A 21,751-nucleotide genomic window follows, 5' to 3' on the forward strand; every position below is an offset into this window, starting at 1 on the left:
CAATCAAACAAACAAAAAAACCAAAAAACACTACAGTGCCACAATAGGGGGTATCAGTGGACCTCAGGGATGTCCATATTGTCCTGAAATGTTTATGTAAGATTGTGTCTGCGTTTATCTGGAAGAGGAGAGAGGAGCTATTAAGAATTCACCAAGCTTGCTTTAAAAAGGCTAAGAACCAGTGTATTAAATTCTATATATATATATATATTTTTTTTTTTTTTTTTTTTTTTGCGGTACGCGGGCCTCTCACTGCTGCGGCCTCTCCCGTTGCGGAGCACAGGCTCCGGACACGCAGGCTCAGCGGCCATGGCTCACGGGCCCAGCCGCTCCGCAGCACATGGGATCTTCCCGGACCGGGGCACGAACCCGTGTCCCCTGCACCGGCAGGCAGACTCTCAACCACTGCGCCACCAGGGAAGCCCCTCTATATTTGTTTTTTAATACAGATTGGCTGGAGGGAAAAGGTTCTGGCTGCGGGTCATCCTCAAATTCATGTTCACGTAAATGATTATTCATTTTAGATGAAAAATGTTAATATGCTAATTTATGCAAGTTAAAAAAATATTTTAAGTGCTGTACAGCAGGAACTAACACAACATTGTAAATCAAATATACTCCAATAAAAATTAGTTTAAAAAAAGTATTTAAAGTGCATATTAAATATATCTTTTGGACAAGTAAAACTAAAAAGCAAGTAGTTTAAGTAAGTTGTATGTAGTTTTAAGACTAATGACCATAAAGACAAAAATAAGAGAATCTGACAAATGTGAAGTTAAAGCACATTTTATTTACTGACAGATTAAAATCCATAACTCCAGGTAGTGCAAAATACACCACTGAACCCAATTACAAAGAACTGGTGTTAATACACAATGTTTAAGCAATGCTACACTTATTTTTGGCAAAGTGCTGTATTGTTTAGTCTGTGTAGAAAACTGACAATCTATGAACTAATCAGTATAAAAACCTTCTATAAAAACAGAAAAAAGATATTTAGACAGTGGCTCAAGAAAACAAGCTGCCATTTGTGCATAGATTGATGTACAGTATATAACCTAATCAAATGTCCCTTTTGAGTTTTCAAGTTGTCGAAAAAAAAGTGTGTCCAGAAACACATCAAGAAGGCACATAGTACAACCTACAAATACTCTTCAGTCTCTAGAACTGATGCCCTGCCCTTGAAAAGCAAATGTGTTCACAATTTTACTTGAGAAAAAAACAAACAATCAAAAACAAAAAACCAAAGCCACTTAAAAACACACACACACACAATTACTGATTAAGGTTCCACACCTCTGGAGGAAAACACAACCAAAAAGCAAGCAAAACCACTCATACACAGCAAGCCTGGAAACACACATATCCAACCTCCCCAAGTACTGGTTTGGTTTTTAGAAGCCCTCCTAGAAAACAAATACTAAAACTTCAGGCAAATACTGAGCAAAATTGGGCATTTAACAATGATACAATTTAAAACAATGTTTTAAGGAAAATTCTCAGTGACACACAAAAGAATATCCACTTAAGCTGCCTTCCTTGGAATAGTAACTTCTCCTCCCACATAAAGGATACTGTTGCAAATAGGAAAAGATATCCTTATCTGTATGCTTTCCAGGACCTCTTTCTCCACCCCAAACCACTAATTGGTGTCACATTTCAAGTGAAATTGGTACATGGCAAGGCTGACACCACAATATGTTTTCTAAATAAAGCATTTTATATAAAACTTTAAGCATTAAGTAGATAAGGATGCCATTTATAATAATCAACAGGGCCGATGGCAGTGAACGTATCCATGATAGTAGCCCAACTTTTTAAAGAATTTAACCAGTATGTATGGGACTTATAAAATAAAAAGATAATTTTAAGGTAACATTACAAACATATGCTAGTATCTCCAGTACAAGGAGCAGTCTCTTAACTGATTCTAAAAACAAAAACTAATACTTGGAAACTCTTAAACTTTCTCCACTAAGCTATTTAAATTTAAATGTCTATCTTCTAGTTGGAGTCCTTCAATTTTTTTGTTTGTTTGTTTCCAACTCAAAGAAAATGAGAATAAGAAAGATACGCTTCTTTGCTCTCTTTTCTTAAAGAGTATATAAGACAATATATTTCCTTGAGGAGGAAGAGAAATAGCAAAGACACCCAGATTCAAGGAAGACATAGAGATTACAAACCAGTGTACTACACAGATCTGAGAAGTAAAAACATTAGGCAATGCTGAATGGCCCTCTCAAGTTTTAAGTAAACTGTCATCTCACTAGAATCAAAGTACTGATACAACATGGAAGGTATGTAAACAGGAGCAGTTTGCATGGGAACTGAAAACATGCACAGGAAATGAATGTTAAAAAAGCTCCCTGGAACAGTAAGTAAAAAATCCAATCACTTTGCACCTTCTGCCAAAAATTCCCCACCCACCCAAACATATATTATAAATTGCCACAGAAGATAAATAACGGGTGGTTAATCTTCAACTTACGGTGCAGTACGTAATCAAACTAAGTGAAGAAGGAAAAGTAATAAGCATAGGATATACATTATAAAATGTTTTATTAACAAAAAACACAAACTTTGAGAAACATGGTGCATTATAAAAACTAAGAAACTCGTTCATGAAACACTGCTGTGTGCACCACATATTCCAGACTTTTTCCAAGTAACATTCTATATTATCAGTTTAGAAACAGAGCACTAAATTCAAAGGGGTCTTATTTCTCACTGCTTAAATGTTTAAGGAATATGCACTAAAGCACATTGTAAACCACTAATATTTACAATAGCAAAAATAATAAACTTATAATAAGCTGCATTTCAGCCATGTTTCAAAGAAAACAGTCAACATCACTCTCTGTTATTATTGGTCTTAATGTCTCGCACATAGTAGATCCCTAACAAACATCTAATGACCAAGAACTTCAACTGCATTATATAACCACTTTCTTTAATGCTTACATGTGCCAATTTTAGACAGAAACCTTAGATACTGATACAGAAACGACAGTATGATATCACGGATGGTGTGTGGTAACCCTTACACTGAAAAAACATCGCAAAGACTGAAATCATTTGTTTTCCAGGTACAAAGCATAAAAAAATTTGGCCCAAATAAGGCAAACAAAAAGTCAGTAACTGATAGAGATGTAAATGTATTTAAGGTATTAGGAAATCTGAAAAAATAATAGTAAAAAAAAGACTATTGCAGTTTTATATACAAATCTGTTCATGCTGCCAAACAAATTCTCATGGCTGAACTTCTTTAACTCGTGAGGTACTAACAACTTGCATTTAATATATGAAAAAAGAGACCCCCATGTATTTAGAGGCTTACATCTATGCTCAAGTTAGCAACATACGGCCCTTTAACAGTCACGGTAGAAAACATACACACCTCCATGAAAACTCTACCTTATCTCCCAACTCTGGTAAACACAAGTAGTAACAAAATAACTTCTAGCTCAGTTTGACAAAAGTTTACAGACTTGGCCTCTTATTAGAAAACAAATAAATAAAGGGGTAGCTGAAATGGAAGGGGACTAAGGAGGGAAGGGGGATCTAGACTCTTGTTCTAAAGAGACATTCCTGGCCCTTCAGCACAGCCAGTGGACGAACAACCTACCACCACCATCTAACTAAGCTATTTGAACCTCTCCCGACTCCACATACCCCAGTCTAGTCAGAAAAGAGCACAGCTCTTCGCTCAAAAAAAATCTCCCATGGTTCCCTGCATCCAACTGCTACAGGGTTACTGAAGAATATACTAATACTTCATATAACTATATGCTGCTTTTGCCCTTGACAACACTGTATAGCGGTGTACTTATTTAATTAGGGTTGCAGAGGAGATGGAAAAATAAGCTATTTGATTATGAAGGTGATTGTACTGCTCTATGTAGAATGTGCTTTGGATTGTAAATACGTTGAACTTAATTTCAGAGGGAGCTGGTGAAGAGTGCAGATGGCTCAGCGAAACCCATTACAGCTGCTAAAAAATAAAAGTGAGTGGCTAGAGGTAAGGAAATCGATTTCCTCTGCGCTGAGTGAACTGGCCTCTGTGTGAAAGAAGCCCCGCCCCGGCTTCATTAGCATCGCCTCTGAGGAGCAGCTGTGGCAGAGGAGTTGCCGCAGCCCCACCCCCATCACCAGTCTCGGCAGAGAGGCCCCTGGAATTTCACGCAAGGATCAGTTCTCGGCAGTCCCACTTCAAGTCAGTATACAGTCCTCCCAACAGTCCTCCCAACAACTGTGAGGGCGGAACGTACCACTGCTCCCCCACTGGTGGAGGAAACAGAGGCCAAAGTGGTTAAAGATTTTGCCCGAAGCCCGAGTTAAAACAAAAATATGAAAACTCAAGGAAGCCAACCTGTCACCCTTCATTTAGATGCTATGAAGAGATGTCACCAGGGATCCCCTTCACCCTTGCTTGCCACTCGGCAGGACAGTCTCCGTGGCAGAGGATCTATCACTGCATCAGAAATATAAAGCCTCTCTCTTCCCTTGGGCACATATAAATAGGAAGTCACTCAAGTGCTAGGACAAGTACTTCTGAATTTACAGCTGATGTGAGGTGGCGAGTAGCCAGAGCTGGCAGGAAAGAATCCAAACAACTTAAACAGTAGACCAATGGGTTAGTTATGGACACACATTTTTTCAAATATAATTTCACAGGTCTAATTTAATCCCTCTGCATGTGAGACGAGTGCTGTTGTCCCACGATGCCTGTAATGTCTGTACCATGTCACACAGTCACATCGGAATCACTGAATGTACTGTTCGCTAACACTTAATGTACCTGAATTCCAAAATGAACTGTATGGCTAATCTGGGAAATAAAAAACCCATACACACGGAAATATATCAAGTTTTCTTCCAAAAGAAAGTTCAGCCATAATTCCATTGTATCTGCGGCAACCACATCACTTGTTAATGCTCGTGTTAGTGTGTAAAAATGTATTCGCTATATACAGAAAAGATTATCAAGTACTGGTCAATAAAGTGTACGGCTGACCCTGAGAATAAATTTCTGCTTACTCAAAAGATTGATTAATACCAAATAAAATGAAATTGAAAGGTGCCTATTCTCGTACTTGGGAAGAAATCTCTTTAAATTGCTAACTTGTGTACACCGTAATAGATTTAAAGACATTCCCAAACACTAAACACTGTAACTGTATTGATATGTTTCCAAAAATATTCTGAAAAGATTTACAAAAAAGTAAATGTTAAGAGCAAGGCATTACGTGATACACAGCATGTAAATCTGGTCTTCAAGATAGTGTCTAAACATACCGATAACACTGTGTGATTGGTCATCAGTTGTCTGTAAAGAGACAGCATATTCATCGTCCATACACACACATGCACACACATATGCACAAGCCAAGAGAAAGCAACCAAACACACTTGAAATTCTTAGTAATTGTACTGACGTGGGCAGGGCTGATGGACAGCCCAGCCATTGTGCTTGATTTGCCGAGAGTGGCAATCCCTGGTAAGATTTTGGCGACGAAGGCTATTTCTGTTCAGAGACTGTCTTTCACTGTGTTCTTTTATCCACTGGGAAGGGCGAAAGCTCTTGGGTTGCTCCAGAAAAGCTGTATGAGCAGCGAGAGCTGCAACATAGCAATGAATGTGCTGCCCCATTTCATTCTGAGCTTCCACTCTGAAACAGAAAAAAATGGGGATGTATTAAGCAACAGAGTATGTTATTAATGAGACTGCAAAAGCTACCTGGCAACTCAATTTGTGACACTAATTTGTTTACGGTTGAATGAGAGCTTAGTGTCTCATGGCTGACAGACAAGCTTATATCAGTCAGTGACCACACTGACTGATAATGGTAGAAAGGAGAAGCCAACTTTCAATCGAAATACGCCATAGAACCCACAGGTGGTTAATTAAGTGGGCTGTATTTTTTAAAAAATGCTTTACGCTTTGAGTGAATTTCAGTTATACACAAACACATTTATATAAGCTTCCTAGGAGGGGAACTAACATGTGTTTTAATTCTCACTACAACCTTAAAAGGAAACTGTATTAACTCCCAGATTTTACTGATCAAAAAACTCAGGCTCAGAGACGTTAAGGTCACAATTACTAACTGACTCAACCAATATTCCAACATAGGTCACATTCCAAAGACCATGGTTATGAGGCAGGGTTGATACTGATGCACTGCGCCAATAGCACCTTCACAGATGTTTTCTGTCTATAAGTAAAATGTTCTAGGTAACAAGCTTTAAATCTGTATTTACTAGAAACATGCATAAGGAAATTCTACTCATTTAAAATTCTCAGTAAGAAGCTACCTGCTTATTACAGAAAACAATTCTAAGTTTTAAATTTATATCACAACTGGGCACATTTTGTAATGGCATTTGCATAGCAATGTTATAAAAACCCTTAGGGAGAACACAATCTTAAAATATGGCTACAAACCACATAATTATTATATTTTTCTATATTAAAAGCTAATCAATAGATCTAAACTATATTTACACATAATGAAGAACTTCAAGATTTTTAAGGGTTATTTTACACAGGAAAGGCAGTTATATATTCTGCCTATAACCACTAGAGGAAAACACAATGATCTTTTAATATATTGTTTTTATTAAATGGTAGAATTAAAGCAGGTCACATTAAGAAACTAATAGAGAGCAGTGAAAATAAAGACAGTGGTTTCTAAAAGGTGGGTGCCTCGAGTCCTTCGCCTCCCTGCTCAGACTGATACACATATCACACAGTCTCAAAGGGAATATACTTACTCTGTGTCAGTGAGTCTTATAAGCAGCTTTTCCTGGCCCTACAAATGTTAAATGGTGAACTATTAAATCACTAGTAAGGTTTAAAATGCTATTTAATTTTACTATTAGTATGTGGTCAACTTTTCTTTATTATAACTGGTTTACTATGGGTCATTAAAGGCACATGTATTACTTAATTCAAGATTATGATAGCACATAAACCTTCACAAACAATATTTATAAAGGCTAAAATGCAATGAAGTACATACTCTGAAGCCCATCTTTAATTATGAAGCACCTTACTTTTATGTGCTTTATGGTAATCTCTTCAAGGATAGACAGGATGGAAACAATCTAACTTTTGAAAGATATATGATTTATTTCTTGCTCAGAAAATACAAATATTTACCACAGAGCCATCCTCCTAATTTTGGTGACATCTTATCTCTATCTTGATTTAGTGGGCCTTTCTTATAAGAATTTCAAATCCAAATATAAAGATGTTAAAAAAATTTTAATTATTATAAAACTATAATAATTTGCAGTACTTTCTTATGTTCAAAAAGAATTCATATAAATTCAGTATTTGGCATCGTTGGTTTTCTTGGCTTTGTGCATGTTAGACCTGGTATTTCTACTGATACAGTATTCCTATAGTTCCTCATACTGTTCAGTTTGACAGTCTTCAGTAGTAACTAATACTATTTTTCTAGGATGTCACATTCAGAACCAGGCAGCTCCATCTCCTGACCCTAAACATGGTCCTAAAGTAAATCACTTGAGGAAATTGGATCCCAAAGATTACAGGTGGGGAATTTTGAAGTGTGTCCATATTTCATTGGAGATCAAAGAAGCCTAACTAAAAGAACTGTGGGCTGACTCATATGATAACTTCTTTTTGAAAGGGCTATTTTATCTTGAAGATTTATGAGTTTGGAGGAACTAAGGTGATTGGCAGTGGAAAGAATCAGAACGTGTGGAATTCCTTAAAAATTTATTGACTTAAATAACTTTGTCTGTGTTACACATAATAAAAAAAAACCCTTTACACTTTGAAAAAAAAAAAGAATTCATATAAAATTGTGTTCATTTGATCCTTTATGTTTAACTACCCTATGTGTTATATCAACATTATATCAAAACATATAACAAGATACAGTAACAAACAAGATATAAAAAAATGAACATTCTCACTGCATCAAAACTGCAAACACATAACCAGATGCAGTGCAAGGTCCTGAACTGGATGCTGGTTTGGACAAACTAGATGAAATATTCTGGACTCTAGCGGGCAAATCTGAGAATGGTCTGTGTAGTTGACGGAGTAAAATTTTACTGGAAAAAAAGGTAGAGATCATTGCCTAAGGAAGCAGATTATAAAATAGTACATACAGCTTGATGCCACTTAGGTTAAAATGGTGTATGTACCTGTGCATGGGCACATTCAGAAAAAACAATCTGGAAGGATATGACCTAGAGTCTTAACAGTATTCATCTCTTGGTAGTGAGAACGTCATTTAAAATTTTTTTGCATTTTCTAATTTTCTGTAGTGCCTATGTACTGCTTCTATAATAAGTTGTCCACAAAGCTGCTGAATACATATATGTATACACACACAATTAAAACAAAATACTGAAACGTAAATATACAAATGTTACTAATTTAAAGGGGCTATTAATCACGGTAAATTCTCAAGTGGAATTCCTCAAAGATGAGATCAAAATCAGGGTGGAAAAAATTTCTAAGAACTGAAGAAATTAATTTGCATCAACTGTAAAGCAATTAAATCAATACCACTTCCAAAAAATTATATTTTAAACTTTTGTTGGAATGCCTGAAACATTAACCTCTTGATAAATTTATAGTGTGGAATACAGTGCCAGTTAAAGTAACATTTCCCATCAAAGATCTTACCCAGTATAAAGCCTGGGTTAACGATATAAGCAAATTGTTTTTCAATTTGGTACAAGTGTATGTTTATCCTCATTCAAGATCATCTACAATATTGAGACTTGAGAGTGCAGCAAACTCCGGTAAAGTTAACAAATTAAGGAGCTGCCTGGGCTTTTGTTTATATTTGGCAAACAGGAAATAGAAGATATATACAGTGGTCTAGTTAGTAGAGTTGGAGGCTGGACAATCCCAAAAGAGGCCTTTTGGATGACAGCACGAACCACAATTCACCTGTTCCCTTGACAGGTACTAAGGGAACTAAGTCAGTACCAGCATCCTGCAAATACTTTATTACCATAGGAAACCTTCCACTAACATGCATCACGGACTAGCTGGACTTTGAGCTAATTAACGTGGCCATGGGTTTTATTTTAGTGGGTGGGAGCGATCTTGAGTATAGTCTCTGAATGAAGGCCACAGACTGTGAGTTTGTTTTGGAATACATCACTGACCAGGCACCCTCCCTGAACCTTTCCAGGCCCTCAACCTATCTGCCATTCGAACAGAGCCTTTCAGAGCACTTGGGACACCCGTGTAACAGCAAAACATGGTTTGGGTATGAAATCTTTCCTCCATAAGGCAGATAACAACCCTCCGAGCAAAATGTTCTGGTAAATCTGCCGTTTTACTTCATGCTTGAGATTCCTCAGGTTTTAAGGTTCAGCGCCATTTGACGTGACCTAGTTAGGACTACTTGGAAGATCATAAGAGATTTATTTTAAGATATACTATTCTTGTCGGCTTTGATGCCCCAAATAATCCAGTCTATAAAGTGCCAGCGTTATATTCTAAGATACTGAGCAGAAAGGCCAGTCTTTTCCTCCCATTCAGTAGCATGATTTTATAAATGACACAGCTCTCCATTACGTGACTGGGGCCATGCTATAACTCACTTTTTTGAAAATCTAAAAGGAATAAGTTTTTTCATACCATCAACTGCCTTGTGCACTAGGCATAGACTTTCATGAATCTCTGTAAGATTGCTTTGCATCTTCTAAAAACTCAGCTTTGAACTGTAGTAGAAATAAATAAAATGCATACTAAACAGACTGTCTGTGGAGAGAGCAACGTACCTGGGACTGCTTGGGTTATGAAATTCCTCAGTCCCACAGTGGGCCTCACTGAGGCTGGGGCAGGGGTTATGCACAGCATAGACAGACATGCTGGGGTGTTCGATGAGAAGGTTTTCCATAGGACTGGTTTCCACCTTGATAGTGGTTAATCCACCTGCAGTAAAACACGGGGGAGGGGTGATAAACCAGCTCTCCTCCATCGGACAGGACTCAAACTGGAGGAAGCAGGAATCACTTGTATCAGTTAAGCACTCGAGAGACGCGGGTAAACAGGAAAAGACTGAAGGGTGCTCGGTAGGTGACTCTTCACTGATGTCTTCTTCTTCCTCGTCTTCTGCTGCTGAGAAACCAGTGCAAGTGTCTAGATCGTAGTCCACACACGTCGTTGAAGTCCCACGGGATAGGAGTATCACATTGATATCACATCAGAGCACAGAAAAAGAAGAGATGATGCTGTTAGCTGATGCTCACATTCCTCCCTTTACTTAGGTCAGAAACAAAACCATTCATATTCACTCACAATGATTATAATTTCTCAGCACCTAGTATGTGTGTGCGTGCGTGTGTGTGTGTGTGTGTGTGTTGGGGGGTGTGTATCACTGTAGGGATGGATTATGTTGGTTTTGCAGGAACAGTTTTTAAGGCTGTTTCTCTTCTGCTGAGGAAACACATAATGCGCCAAATGGGTTACTGCTTGTCTAGTATGAGGATTCTCTATTAAAGTGCCTCTGATTTGATCGGGGTGTAAGAGCTGCAAAACTGCAAAGTCTGACATCAAACAATTTCCCTGACTGATCATCCGGCACAGAATGCTTCCTGCAAATTGTTCAGACAAATTCTTGTTTATTTACTTTTAAGGCTTAAAAACCTTCAGAGTTACTGGTTTACTTATGCAAAAACTAGATGCAAGAGTTTCCACTTTTGCTGTGATGATTAACGGCTAAGAACACCCTTACCTATGAAGTCAACAAGAATCCATTCATCATCTTCTTTCTCACTAAATTCTGGTTCTTGGTTGGAAGAAGTATTGACTTCACCCACAAACATTTTATTCAGTCTCTGAAACATTGTTAAGGCAAGACTGAGACGTTGGCTGGATGTCTTTATAGCTGAGATTTCAAAAACCTGTCTTCTGTCAGCCTGATGGCACTGACGGGGGATTAAAGTGCACAAGTTGCTTATTCAACTTAGGTGAGAAGCAAGAAGAGTCATTATCCCTAAAATAAAAGAGAAAAAGAAGGTTATTTCAAATCAGCACGTTTATGTAATACGTGTATGTGGTTTTAAAATACACACACATATCCCCACCCTTAGAAAAAAGCACATGCCTTAGCCTACAGCTATGGCTCTTCCCTTCTTTCAAACACAAGATGTGCAATATCTCTTTTTTACAAACATTATGAATCGAGTACTCAAACACAACCTGTAAATATCTCAAAATGTGCAAAAGAAGGGGTTGGTTCTTTTTCACACCTGTGCTTTCATAATAAGGGATAAATTTGAACAACGTGTGTCAACTGAAATACTACTTTTCTGTAAGTAGAGCAAAGACTGGGTGTTCATGGTCAACTGGCCAGAAGCTGCCAAATGAAGCCCGCAGTAGAGACCAGTGAGTGACCACTATCACGCCAGGCCCTCACCTTTCCCTGGCACCCTTTCTCCGCTCTGTTTTTGCATATGATCGTTAAGCACACCTAATTACATTTAAAATCTGTAAGTACTTTGACCTTCAAAACAATTCCTGCAGCTGGCATGGAGAAAGTCAAACTGTAGAAAACTCAGGTGAACAGCAACTAGAACCGGAAACGACCACTGTGCCTGGGTTCAAATGCTGGCTCTGTGGTTTATGCCCTAAGAGTAAGGAAGTCAATATTTCAGGAGGCAGTGGTTCTACCTCATGGAGTTCCCGTGAGTTCTAAATGAGGAGCTCCAGCCTCATCTGATCTTCTTCCAGAGTTCCAGATTTATATATCCATTTCTGCCTGCCTACCCGATGGGCGTATCAAACCCCCAAAATAGCAAAGAGATCTTTTAATTTTCCCCTACAAACATACTCAGGCACACTTGCCCTTCACCCCCTACTCAGGAAGGAGAGGCAGCAGCATCCAGCAGTTATTCAGGCCAAAAGCCTAGCCCTTACCCTCGACTCCCTTTGATCCTTACCCCCGCGCTCCACCCCTCATCCAAACTCCCAGCAAGTCCTGTTGCCTCTAGCTGCACACTTGGCTCGAATCCACCTACTTCTCTCCACCACTCTCACCCTGGTTGAAGCCAACTGGTGTCTCTCCAGACTTTGCCAATCACCACTCCTACACAGTCTCCCAGATCCTACTCTTGTCAAATGAGATAGTGCAGGCAACCTACTTAGCAAGGCACTTGGTACAAGATTCTCAGTCAATGTCAACTATTAGTCACAAATATTTGCTGAGCACCTATTACGGGTCAGGCCGAGCGCTCAGTACAGCGGAGGCAGCAGTAGACAAGGCCCTCCCACGGCAAGTGCAACAACCCAGCGTGATGAGTGCCACTTGAGGAGAAGTACCAGTGCTCCTCAAATCCACACAGGCAGAGGTCAGGCAAGGACACCTGAAATCAATGACTTCAATCGTGAATGGCTGAGAAGCTCAAGAACGGAGGAAGGAGGAGAAAGAACACTGTGAAAATGTGCAGATAAGTGAGAATGTGGCGCCTTCGGTGTGGCTCAAGATCCAGGTGGACGGTCCTGAGAGCGGGCTCGGGGGCTAAGCGGGGACCAGATCCTGCAGGACCTTGTAAGCCAGAAGTGAAGGGGAGGGAAAGGTCAAGGATGCCCCAGGTTTTTGGCCTGACCAACTGGGGGGATGGTGGGATAGTTCAGTGGAAGAGGAACACTGCAGAGGTACAGGCTGTGCACTCTGGACACATGGAATTGTGGAAATCTGCAAATCCCACACCGGGGATGTCTGGAAGGCAGCTGAGTACAGGACTCTGCAGTCCAAGAGCGTGGTGTCTGCTGGGGGCACAGATTTGAGAGTTATCAACACAGAGGGGATGACAGGAACCATAAGAGTGGGTGAGCACATCCAGGGAGTGTCAGTCTTGAATCCCTAACTTCAGACTCTTGACATTTCACTTTCAAGACAGTCATGTTTAGCTGTAAATGTAGTTCGGCTCTGCAGCTGGTGAGGCTCCTGGTTGTTCTTTACGGGCACACTGCAGGCTACTGCCCGTGTGCAGTACTACAGCTGTGCGCACAGACGGCACTGGGATATTCTGTGGCCACAATCTGTCATCCTCAGCCATCCATTATGAAAAGCGGGTAAACAGGAAGCATCACTTGCATAACCAGTCTTCCTGAAACCCTTCTGGGAAGCAACATGGCCAGGAGTCTGGAGCTCTAGTACGAGAACACAAAGTCAGATTTCTGTTCCATGTAAGAGAATTTAGAAGAAAAGCGGGCTGTGTAATTGGCCTGACATATCCCAAAAGATGATCTATCCCATGGGTAAACAGCCGATGAGCTGATGAGCTGATATGTAAATAAAGGTTTTGAGCATATATGCTAGGAGGGAAAAAAGATATTTTCAAAATCTTTTCCCCATTTCTCTTAAATTATGGAGGCATGTATCGGCCCCAACTACAATTCTGTGTCTGCTGACCCGGTTGGGAGAATGCCAATTCTCCAGAGTACAGGGCTGGACTCAGCCCCTGCCCCAGTGAGAGCTGCTGGGTGGGGAGGGAGCACCCCACAGGAAAACCTTGCTCGTCTTGAGTGAGCCCTTCTCCCCCAAATGTGATGCCGCATGAGGTAAGTCACTGGGGCCCAGGCCACTTAAGTGGCAGCTACAAGGCAGAAAACATGCTGGGGCCACTATGGTTGGGCAGCTGCAAGTTCCCAACTGCAAACTGCACCCTCTGGCTGCAGCTCCAAAACCATAACATGGAAGCCAGGTTTTGCCTGGAACACATGCAGCTCTGCCACAGGAAAGGGGTCTCTGGAGGAGCTTTCCATGGGACGGCACAAGTCAATCTTCTTTCGGTTTCCTGAAGTGAGGTTGGTCTAACTTTGCAAAGTTCCTTTGGCTCTGCTTTCTATAGCAGTCACAAAGCACCAGGAGCTGTTGGAGAGACCCCAATACACTAAAATTGTTCAGTAAGGTGGCTGCCAGGGATATTAGGTGAATGAACATTTAAAATGTGACTAGTGTGACTGAGAAACTAAATTTTTAATCTTATTTAATTTGGGATATATTAGGTTAAATAAAATATATAAATTAAATTAATTTCACCTATTTCTTTGCCCCTTTTTAATGTGGCTACTTAAAAATTTAAACATGCATATATATTTTTATTGGACAATACTGTTTTAGAAAAATCTTTCTAATGTCTTGATGGCCTGTCCTCTCAATGACCCAGAGACTGTCCCTACCGAGGCACTGCTACTCTTGACCTTGGCTCCCACCCAGGAATGGAGGCTCTCCATGGGGCTGGTTCTATGTGGAGCTGAAAGGCACAGCAGAACTTCAGACTTCACTCCTCACCACATACCACTGACTTTTTCGTATTCACAACTCTAGGACAATGATAAAACTAAAGTGAAAAATTCCAGAGAAAGCAAGTGTCCTAAGAGGACAAATTTACAAATACAGCTCTGCAATTTAGGAAACAGGTAGAGGAATGAAGGCTAGGTTAGGTGGCGCTGCTGTTCTCTGGGGTACCTGCAAGCCTGGCAGTCTCACCCCAGTGGAGAAAAGAGACAGTGTCTGGTCCCCAGCATTTCAAGAAGGCAGCTTTGTCCCTCTTCTGCTTGGCTCAAAATACCTCCATTCCCTCCCTTTTAAAAAATGTCTTTTTCATTATAAAATGAACCAAACCACATTTAGAAAGTTTGGAAAGTAAATAAGGAAACTAGTTATTATTCCATGCTTTGTTGCAATCATTGTCAACATATTGTACATTTTCTTCTACACAGTTTCTTTTTATCACAATTGTAGGCTAATGCACGCACAATTTTGTATCCCGCTTTATTACCTAACATTTTATCATCAATGTTTTCTTTTTTTTTTATCTTCAATGTTTTCATATTTCATGAGTAGAAATGTTCTGTGGGCAGAGAAAGATGGCTGAGTTTAATACTTATGGGGTACAGGATTCTAGTTTGAGAACTCAGAAAAGGAGTTACTAGTCTGGAAGAGCTTGTTCGTGCGATTTATTTTCTCATTTTTGAGACAAGCAACCAACCTAGGGGCCGCATGGCTCTGGAGCTGGCCTGCTTTGTTTGGAATCTTGACTCAGCTCCCCGGAACCTGTGTGTACTCAGGATATATAGTAACTTCTCGGTGCCTCAGTTTTCTCAGGGTAGTGCCATTGTGAGGATTAAGTGTGTATCACTTAAAAGCAGGCATACAGCAGGCACCTAGTAAGTATTAACCACAAGTTCACTTCAAACCAGTTGTATGACTGTGAGCAAGTCACTTAGCATCCTTGGGTCTGAGTGTCTTTATCGACAAAATGTTTATATAATAATTAGAGGGCTTCCCTGGTGGCGCAGTGGTTGGGAGTCCGCCTGCCGATGCGGGGGACGGGGGTTCGTGCCCCGGTCCGGGAGGGTCCCGCGTGCCGCGGAGCAGCTGGGCCCGTGGGCCATGGCCACTGGGCCTGTGCGTCCGGAGCCTGTGCTCCACAACGGGAGCGGCCACAGCAGTGAGAGGTCCGCATACGGAAAAAAAAAAAAAAAAAAAAAAATTAGAGCTACAATTTACTGAATGCTTATATGTGACAGACTTGAGGTACTTATTTGTCCCATTTGACTAATAAGGAAACTGAGGCTCAGAAATTAAGTAACTTGCTCAAAAGCGACAGAGCTGGTCAGCGCTAGGGCCAGCGTTAGAGTGTGTGTCTGGTCCCAAGGGCCTTGCTCCCCCCTGCCCCCCCACCCCCACCCCACCCCAGCACAGGATCTCTCAGGCTCCTTCCAGCCTCAACTCTGGCTCTACGAACTTCAGAGAACAGCACTTTTCCGTTGCTTTTGGCTGCCAGTAGGCGGCTCCAAAACATTTTAAATTAAAAAAAAACAACAAAAAATACTCTGATGATTTAACTTCTAACTATGTGTACACTTGTGGCTTCTTGACAGTTTTGAAATATCAAATGGCTAAATTAACACACCGTCATCAAAAAGCAGCCTCAAAATGATCGTTCTCTCACTAGTTTAGAAAAATAAACATTCTGATTCGAGTGATTCTAAATAAATTTTAAACTGCATTAAAACCAAGCGAAGAAAGTTGTCTTTGCTTGTTCCACTCTACCTAGCCTATTCAACTGGCTACAAGGGGGTTATTCTCCCCAGGATCCACCAGGTTGGCTCTGAAGGCTGAATGACAGCGGACAAAGACAGCAGTAAGTGGTAATTCACAGCCTGTTAACCTTAAATTTTGAAAGTGGGACCATTCCCAAGAGAGCTATGAGCAAGCGATGGAGCATTCACAAAAAAGAACAAAAGACAGGATGGAAAAACAAACGAGACCTTAGTCATAGAAATTAGTAAGGTCCTGGTTCCAGGCAGGAGCCTTTGAAAATTATGCTGCCAATTCAGGATTACAGTGGCTGTGACTTAAAAGCAAAAGCTTCCTAATGCTTTTCACATCTGCAATGAAATATATATTTCAATTACCAAGCAAGTGATTTCAAGATCTTGGGGCACCTCATTATTACCTCTGTTCAATGATCCCATGGGTCGCTTTCCACTCCCCTTTCCCAAAACTACTTTGTATTCAGAAAAGGTTCTTTTCCGAATGATGGAAGGGGGGAGGGGAGCTCTTCCTAAATCTACTCTAACTGGAATTAACATAGAAGATAATGAGCAGGTGTAATTAGGAAATACAATAAAAACAAGGAATCCCTAAGTAAAATTCATCTGTAACTTTTTAAAGAGAAAAACCAATTCCCTTTAACTGTCTGTGTAGTCTTGAGTAAGTTACTCAATCTCTCTGGGCCCTCAGGTTTCCTATGCGTAATACAGCCTACTTCAGAGGGTTACTGTGGGAATCAATTTGAGATAACGCATGTAAAGTCCTCACATAGTATATGGCACATGAGAAGCACCCAATCAGCGCGAGTGATCAAAACGATGAGGGTTTTAATTCTGATGGGCAGGGAAACTGCTCTTTCCACACGTGCAACCTCAAACAGTGATGTGGAAGATCGAGCAGGGTCAAGGAACATGCAAGGGACAGGCGGACACTCGGCGGGCGCCGGTCGCCGGGTAACTGAGCCGCTGCGCTGCCGAGCGCGACCCTGCGCTGGGAGGGCTGCGGGAGGAGCAACGGCGGCGCCGCGGGCCTGGGGGGGATGCGTCCCGGGGCGGCGGCCGCGCTCGCTCCTCCGGAGCCGGGGGCTCCGACGCCGAGTCCTCAGCGGGCAGCTGCAGTCCAACGGCGGAGGGCAGGAGGAGGAGTGGAGGGGAGTGAGGAGGAGGAGAGAGAGGAGGAGGTCCCGCCGCGGCCAAGAAAACAGGCCACACTCTGGGGAGGAGGCAGAAACCGAACACCCAACCGCCGCCCCTCGCCAGGGCTTGGCCGGCCCGTGTCCGGGCGCCGCCTCCGCCCTCACCCCGGGACCAACGAGGGTCTGCCGAGCGGGTGGACGGCCGGCCCGCAGTGGCGAGCGGAGGCAGCGGAGGCAGCGGAGGCAGGGAGCGCACCGACCGCGGCTCGCGGGCCGACCCGAGGGCAGGGCGCGCGGGTCGGGCAACGCCGCGGGGCGGCCGGGCGCGAGCGGCCCTGGACGCCGGCCCCGCCCGCACTTACGTGGGCCCGACCAGCAGCCGGACGGGCGGCGAAGGCAGCGGGTGCCCGGCTTGGCGGGAACCGGTGCGCTGGCGGCGCGGGGCGGCTGAGGTAGCTGCGGCTCCCGGACGGCGGGCGCGGGGCTCGGGGCGCGGGGCCGGTCCAGCCCTCCTGTGGCCGCGCCACTGGCCGCCGCCGGCCCGTCTCGTTCCTTTTGTTGTTGTGCAGCTTCGGAACAGCTGATCGGCCGCTGCGCCCGCCCGTCGGGCCCGCCCGCCGGGCAGCCCCGCCCCGCCCCGCCCCGCCCCGCCCCGGGGCCGCGCCAGGCCCGGCCCACCAATCGGCGGCGCGGGGGCCCCGGGGCCGCCCTGCTAGAGGTTGTCACTAACGCACGTGACCTGGCGCCGAGCCGGGCGACGCTCTCGAGTTAGAAACAAGCCCGGGCAACAAAGCCCGGGCGCCGAGGGGATAGAAGAGGGGCGAGCGGAAGCGGGAGTAGAGGGGGTGGGGGTGGGAGCTGGTACTGGGGCGCCTGGGAGAGAGGAGAGGAGGGGCTGGGGGCGAACAAAAATGGGAACCCACTGGAGTGTGAGGACGAACTGGAACTGGAAGGGGAGAGGAAGAGCCCCGGCCCCAGCTGTCCCTTTGGCCAAGTGAGGGGCCGAGCGTTTGGGGCGTAGAGGGACACAAAGTGTTTTCTGCTCTGAGAGGAAAATTAAGGGCATTGAGGAGGGTGATGGAGGCCAAAGACTGTGACGCAGGCCCACTTAACTTCTTGGTCTTCTTAGGAGAGAAAGTCTGGGCTCCAGATACAGGGATGCCGCCCACCCAACCTCCTTTTTAAGACCAGGAGCCAGGCCCCACCTCGCTGTGGTAACTGACACTGGGAGCTGACTGAACTCGCCTGCAAGCTCAGGATTCAACCCAGAGGCCGGCGAGGCAGAAGAGGCCATCAGACCAGACCTGAAGGCAGAGACGTCAGGAGCCTGGAGGCCCTTTGCTATGGAAGACGAGGAGCATCCTGGAGGAAGAAGAGTTAGGAGCGTGGCTGCATCCAGGCTCTCCTGTGACCTAGGGAGCCCATGACCTCTATTCTGCTGTTTACGCAGTACAAACTGTGGGCATTCACACGACTGCCTACCTGCTCACCGGGTTATTTATAGTGAGAGGAAAGTAAGACAGTGGGCTTGAAAATACTTTCCAAACCAAAGCTCTGTACCCGTATAGATGGATTCACTGTCTGGCAAAGGCAAGGGAGTCATTTTGATGTGTCTCCACTCTTAGATTGATCTTGTTTGGACTGAGATGCGGTTCTCTAACCTAGGGTGAAATTTATAGCGACCCTCAACAGGTTTATCATACATTAAGTATCTGAAAGTATCTGACTCTCACATTCTGGCCCTCACAAGTAGTCTGTGGTCAGTCTGCTTCCAACAATACTGGTTTTAAAGGGTGTAAATCAAAGTGCGGGGGATTGTCTGATACCCAGAAGTAATAACCAAAATTCGGGGGCCATTTGACTTTTTCTCAGAAAGTAGACCAAACGTTTAACTTGGATTTTAGGTTTTGGCTAATCCTAGTATTTTCTCTCAAATGTCACTGCTACATTAGGAGCCCCATAGTCTCTTGTTTCTTCTTAGCAATTCGTGAAGAGACCATCTTCCCATTCAGAACCCAGGCATGATGATAATTTTAAGGATCTAATTTTTAAGAGGTCACATTGAGACCTACCTTTTTCCAACTTGATAAAATTTATCACCATTAAAGACAATGTGAAAGCATACAATGCCTTGTTATGACAGAGAAAACAATGTGAGGTAGATGATTCCAAAGATGGTCACAACAATATCACCATCATGAAGTGAAGTCTATTTTTTTCTTCCCGTTGAATCTGGGCTGGCCCTGTAACTGCTTTGACCTATAGAATGTGGCAGAAATAATGTTTGAGGTCTCCCAAGACCAGACATTAAGCAAGCCTGAAAGCTTCTGCTTTGCAGTCTGGGGAAAGCCAGCCACCACATAAGAAGAGCCCACCATGTTGTGAGGAAGTCCAAGCTATGTGGAGGGACCACGTGGAAAGAGAGAGATGCCTGACTAGCCCCTAGATGTTCAGCCTGTCTCAGCTGAGGTACCAGGCTTGTGAGTGAAAAAGCCCTCCAGGAAGGTTCAAGCCCAGCAGACACCACATGGAACAGAGATGAGCCATCCTCACTGAGCCCCGCCAAAACTGCAGAATTGTGAGCAGATAAATGATTGTTGTTTTCAGGCACTAAATGTTGGGGGTGGGGGTGGTTTAAAAGCAGCAATAGGACACCAAAACACAAAGCAAAACAAGAGAAAGGCCCATAGCATACAGATCAACCTTCTGTAAACTTCACAAAGCAGAGTTTTGGGGATAATTTTGTTATCTTATCTCAGGAGTCATTTGCTTTCTGTTTACTCTCTTGCTGATTTATAATCGTCCCACCTGGTGCTTGTTTATCCCAGTGTTATACCAAGGGTGGGAGGAGGGGGCGTGGGAGAAGTCTGCTTCTAGGAGGGAGGAGTATTTTATCACTGTACATTGTTTGGAACTGTTGGAGCATGAAAATAATAAAAAGCAAACTGAATTTTAGTCAGTTTTTTTAATTGTTTTTAAATTCTATACACACACACAGGCACACACGCACACACACAGAAATTCACTGCTTGTTGACTGCATGTAGAGTGGGTGGCTCCCATCGCGTTTCTCCTTGGTGTGTCACTGGTTTACATACATACATGCAGTGAGACTCAGGGGTAATGTCATCTCCACAGCACAGAGCTGTCTGAACCCAACCAAACTGTCAAATCACACAGCTGCAAACCAGCCTCTTGTCTGTTGGCTGACAAAGACTCAGCGGGGGAAGACCCAGTGAATCCAACCATCCTTTAATCCATAGGGTAATTCTCAGTGGGTTGCTATAGTACCCACTTCTAGGCTGACCCCCTGCTGTGGGCGTGACCCTTTCCCCATCTGTCAGAGTCCTCCTGTCTGTTTTCCATGCAGCTCAATACACTGCCTTATCTACCCCAACAAAAGAGATTCAACCTCAAGTTTTGCTCTGAAGGACCACAGGGCAGGACCACATTTCTGCCAACATCCAGAAACAGTACAGCTAATACCCCTGCCTCCTGTTAACAAAGGGAGTCTATGGCCATTACCCTGCCAGTTGCATCAAGGCTGCTGAAGAACGTTATTTCCTACCAAGCTGCACATGGAGAACCCTGTAGGCTGGCTGCTCAGGGCAACCTTGGAGCAACAAAGCAACAAGTCGTTCAGTCTGTACTGAGAAGACTCCAAAAATGAAGTGTGCCCAGGTAATTTTCAGTCCGTCCATCAACACATATGGTCTGCTGGGCTTCTACCATCCGTCCAGCATGTTGTCAAGTATCTGGGAAAGACAGAAGTTCTTTTTTGTTTTTGGGGGTTTTTTTTTGGTGAATCTTGAGAAAACAATCATTTGGAATTCCAGTGAAATCTGTTGTCATAAGAGAAAGAAAAAAAGGGTCTGTCTTGGTCTCCAGAAAGCCTGGAACAGAAGGAAGCGAGAGGTTTGGTGAACTGCACTTTCTGAAATAAAAACAGGCAACAGAAATCTAACTGGGCTGCCAGTTGCCGTCTCAGGAAGAAGTCAGAAATGATACTAGGGCCATTGTGTCCTAGCTTTTCAAGACTTTGGAACCTTTGTAACTCTGGCAGATTCGGTTTTTTAAACCCTGTGTCCACATGGTGATTAGAAATAAAATCCTTAAAATGAAAAGGGTCTGTGTTCTGGCTGAGGCTCCAGAAAGGAGAAGGGAGGCCGGACCACCTCACTCAGCAGCCAGTGTTTGGGGAGAAGAGCTCCCAAGAGCTGTGGTGGTATATGCTGGATTGTGAGTGATTGACAACAGTTCCCCAGACCTAGTGTGCTTTCTCCAGTTTCTGTAAAGTCCTGACTTTAAAGGCTTTTTATTTTCTAGGTGAATGCACAGAAAAGTGTCCAGTTATTTAAAATTATATTAAAACTCATCCTTACAGCAGAGCAGAAGGTGAGTCATCCCTTCATGGATGTGGCCTAGATCTATGATCTAGAGTGGCCCTCCGTACGCCAGCACACACCCCAGGGAGCCATGAAGCTGAAGAGACCCTCTGGGTGGGGCAGTCACGACCAGTCCCAGGGCAGTGGCAGCCGTTATCTGAAG

General features: G+C 43.3%; 1 protein-coding gene, 1 long non-coding RNA gene and 1 other non-coding gene across 5 annotated transcripts; 2 read left to right on the plus strand and 1 right to left on the minus strand.

The window, feature by feature from the left end:
• Positions 1–770: 770 nt before the first annotated feature.
• On the minus strand, positions 771–17,700 carry TP53INP1 (tumor protein p53 inducible nuclear protein 1). Of its 3 annotated transcripts, none has more exons than XM_060127756.1 (4): positions 17,567–17,700; positions 10,736–10,996; positions 9,780–10,140; positions 771–5,668 (listed from the first exon to the last, which is right to left on the minus strand). In XM_060127756.1, the coding sequence occupies exons 2-4, from the start codon at positions 10,845–10,847 to the stop codon at positions 5,419–5,421; spliced, it is 723 nt and encodes a 240-aa protein (XP_059983739.1). In that variant the 5' UTR covers positions 10,848–10,996; positions 17,567–17,700; the 3' UTR covers positions 771–5,418. The 3 variants fall into 3 exon arrangements, with proteins under 3 accessions (XP_059983739.1, XP_059983736.1, XP_059983738.1); XM_060127753.1 differs by lacking the exon at positions 771–5,668 and adding an exon at positions 6,619–6,811; XM_060127755.1 differs by lacking the exons at positions 771–5,668; positions 17,567–17,700 and adding an exon at positions 6,619–6,811 and having other exon boundaries at positions 10,736–11,504.
• LOC132508471 (small nucleolar RNA SNORA8) lies at positions 7,288–7,400 on the plus strand. Its single transcript, XR_009536606.1, has one exon. It is a non-coding gene; the product is annotated as a small nucleolar RNA SNORA8 (small nucleolar RNA).
• Positions 17,545–20,159, plus strand: LOC132507995 (uncharacterized). The gene is made up of 2 exons (XR_009536369.1): positions 17,545–17,656; positions 18,334–20,159. It is a non-coding gene; the product is annotated as an uncharacterized LOC132507995 (long non-coding RNA).
• Positions 20,160–21,751: the final 1,592 nt, after the last annotated feature.

This window comes from Lagenorhynchus albirostris, chromosome 17 (genome assembly GCF_949774975.1).
Source record: "Lagenorhynchus albirostris chromosome 17, mLagAlb1.1, whole genome shotgun sequence".
In the NCBI taxonomy this organism is placed as follows: domain Eukaryota; kingdom Metazoa; phylum Chordata; class Mammalia; order Artiodactyla; family Delphinidae; genus Lagenorhynchus; species Lagenorhynchus albirostris.

Bases quoted from the DNA above. Each gene is read 5' to 3' on its own strand.
- TP53INP1 (XM_060127756.1), bottom strand. From the start codon at position 10,847: ATGTTTCAGAGACTGAATAAAATGTTTGTGGGTGAAGTCAATACTTCT. The intron at 10,141-10,735 runs GTAAGGGTGTTC...ACTACGATCTAG, and splicing joins GATTCTTGTTGACTTCATAG to ACACTTGCACTGGTTTCTCA. The intron at 5,669-9,779 runs GTACGTTGCTCT...TTTCTGTTTCAG, and splicing joins CATAACCCAAGCAGTCCCAG to AGTGGAAGCTCAGAATGAAA.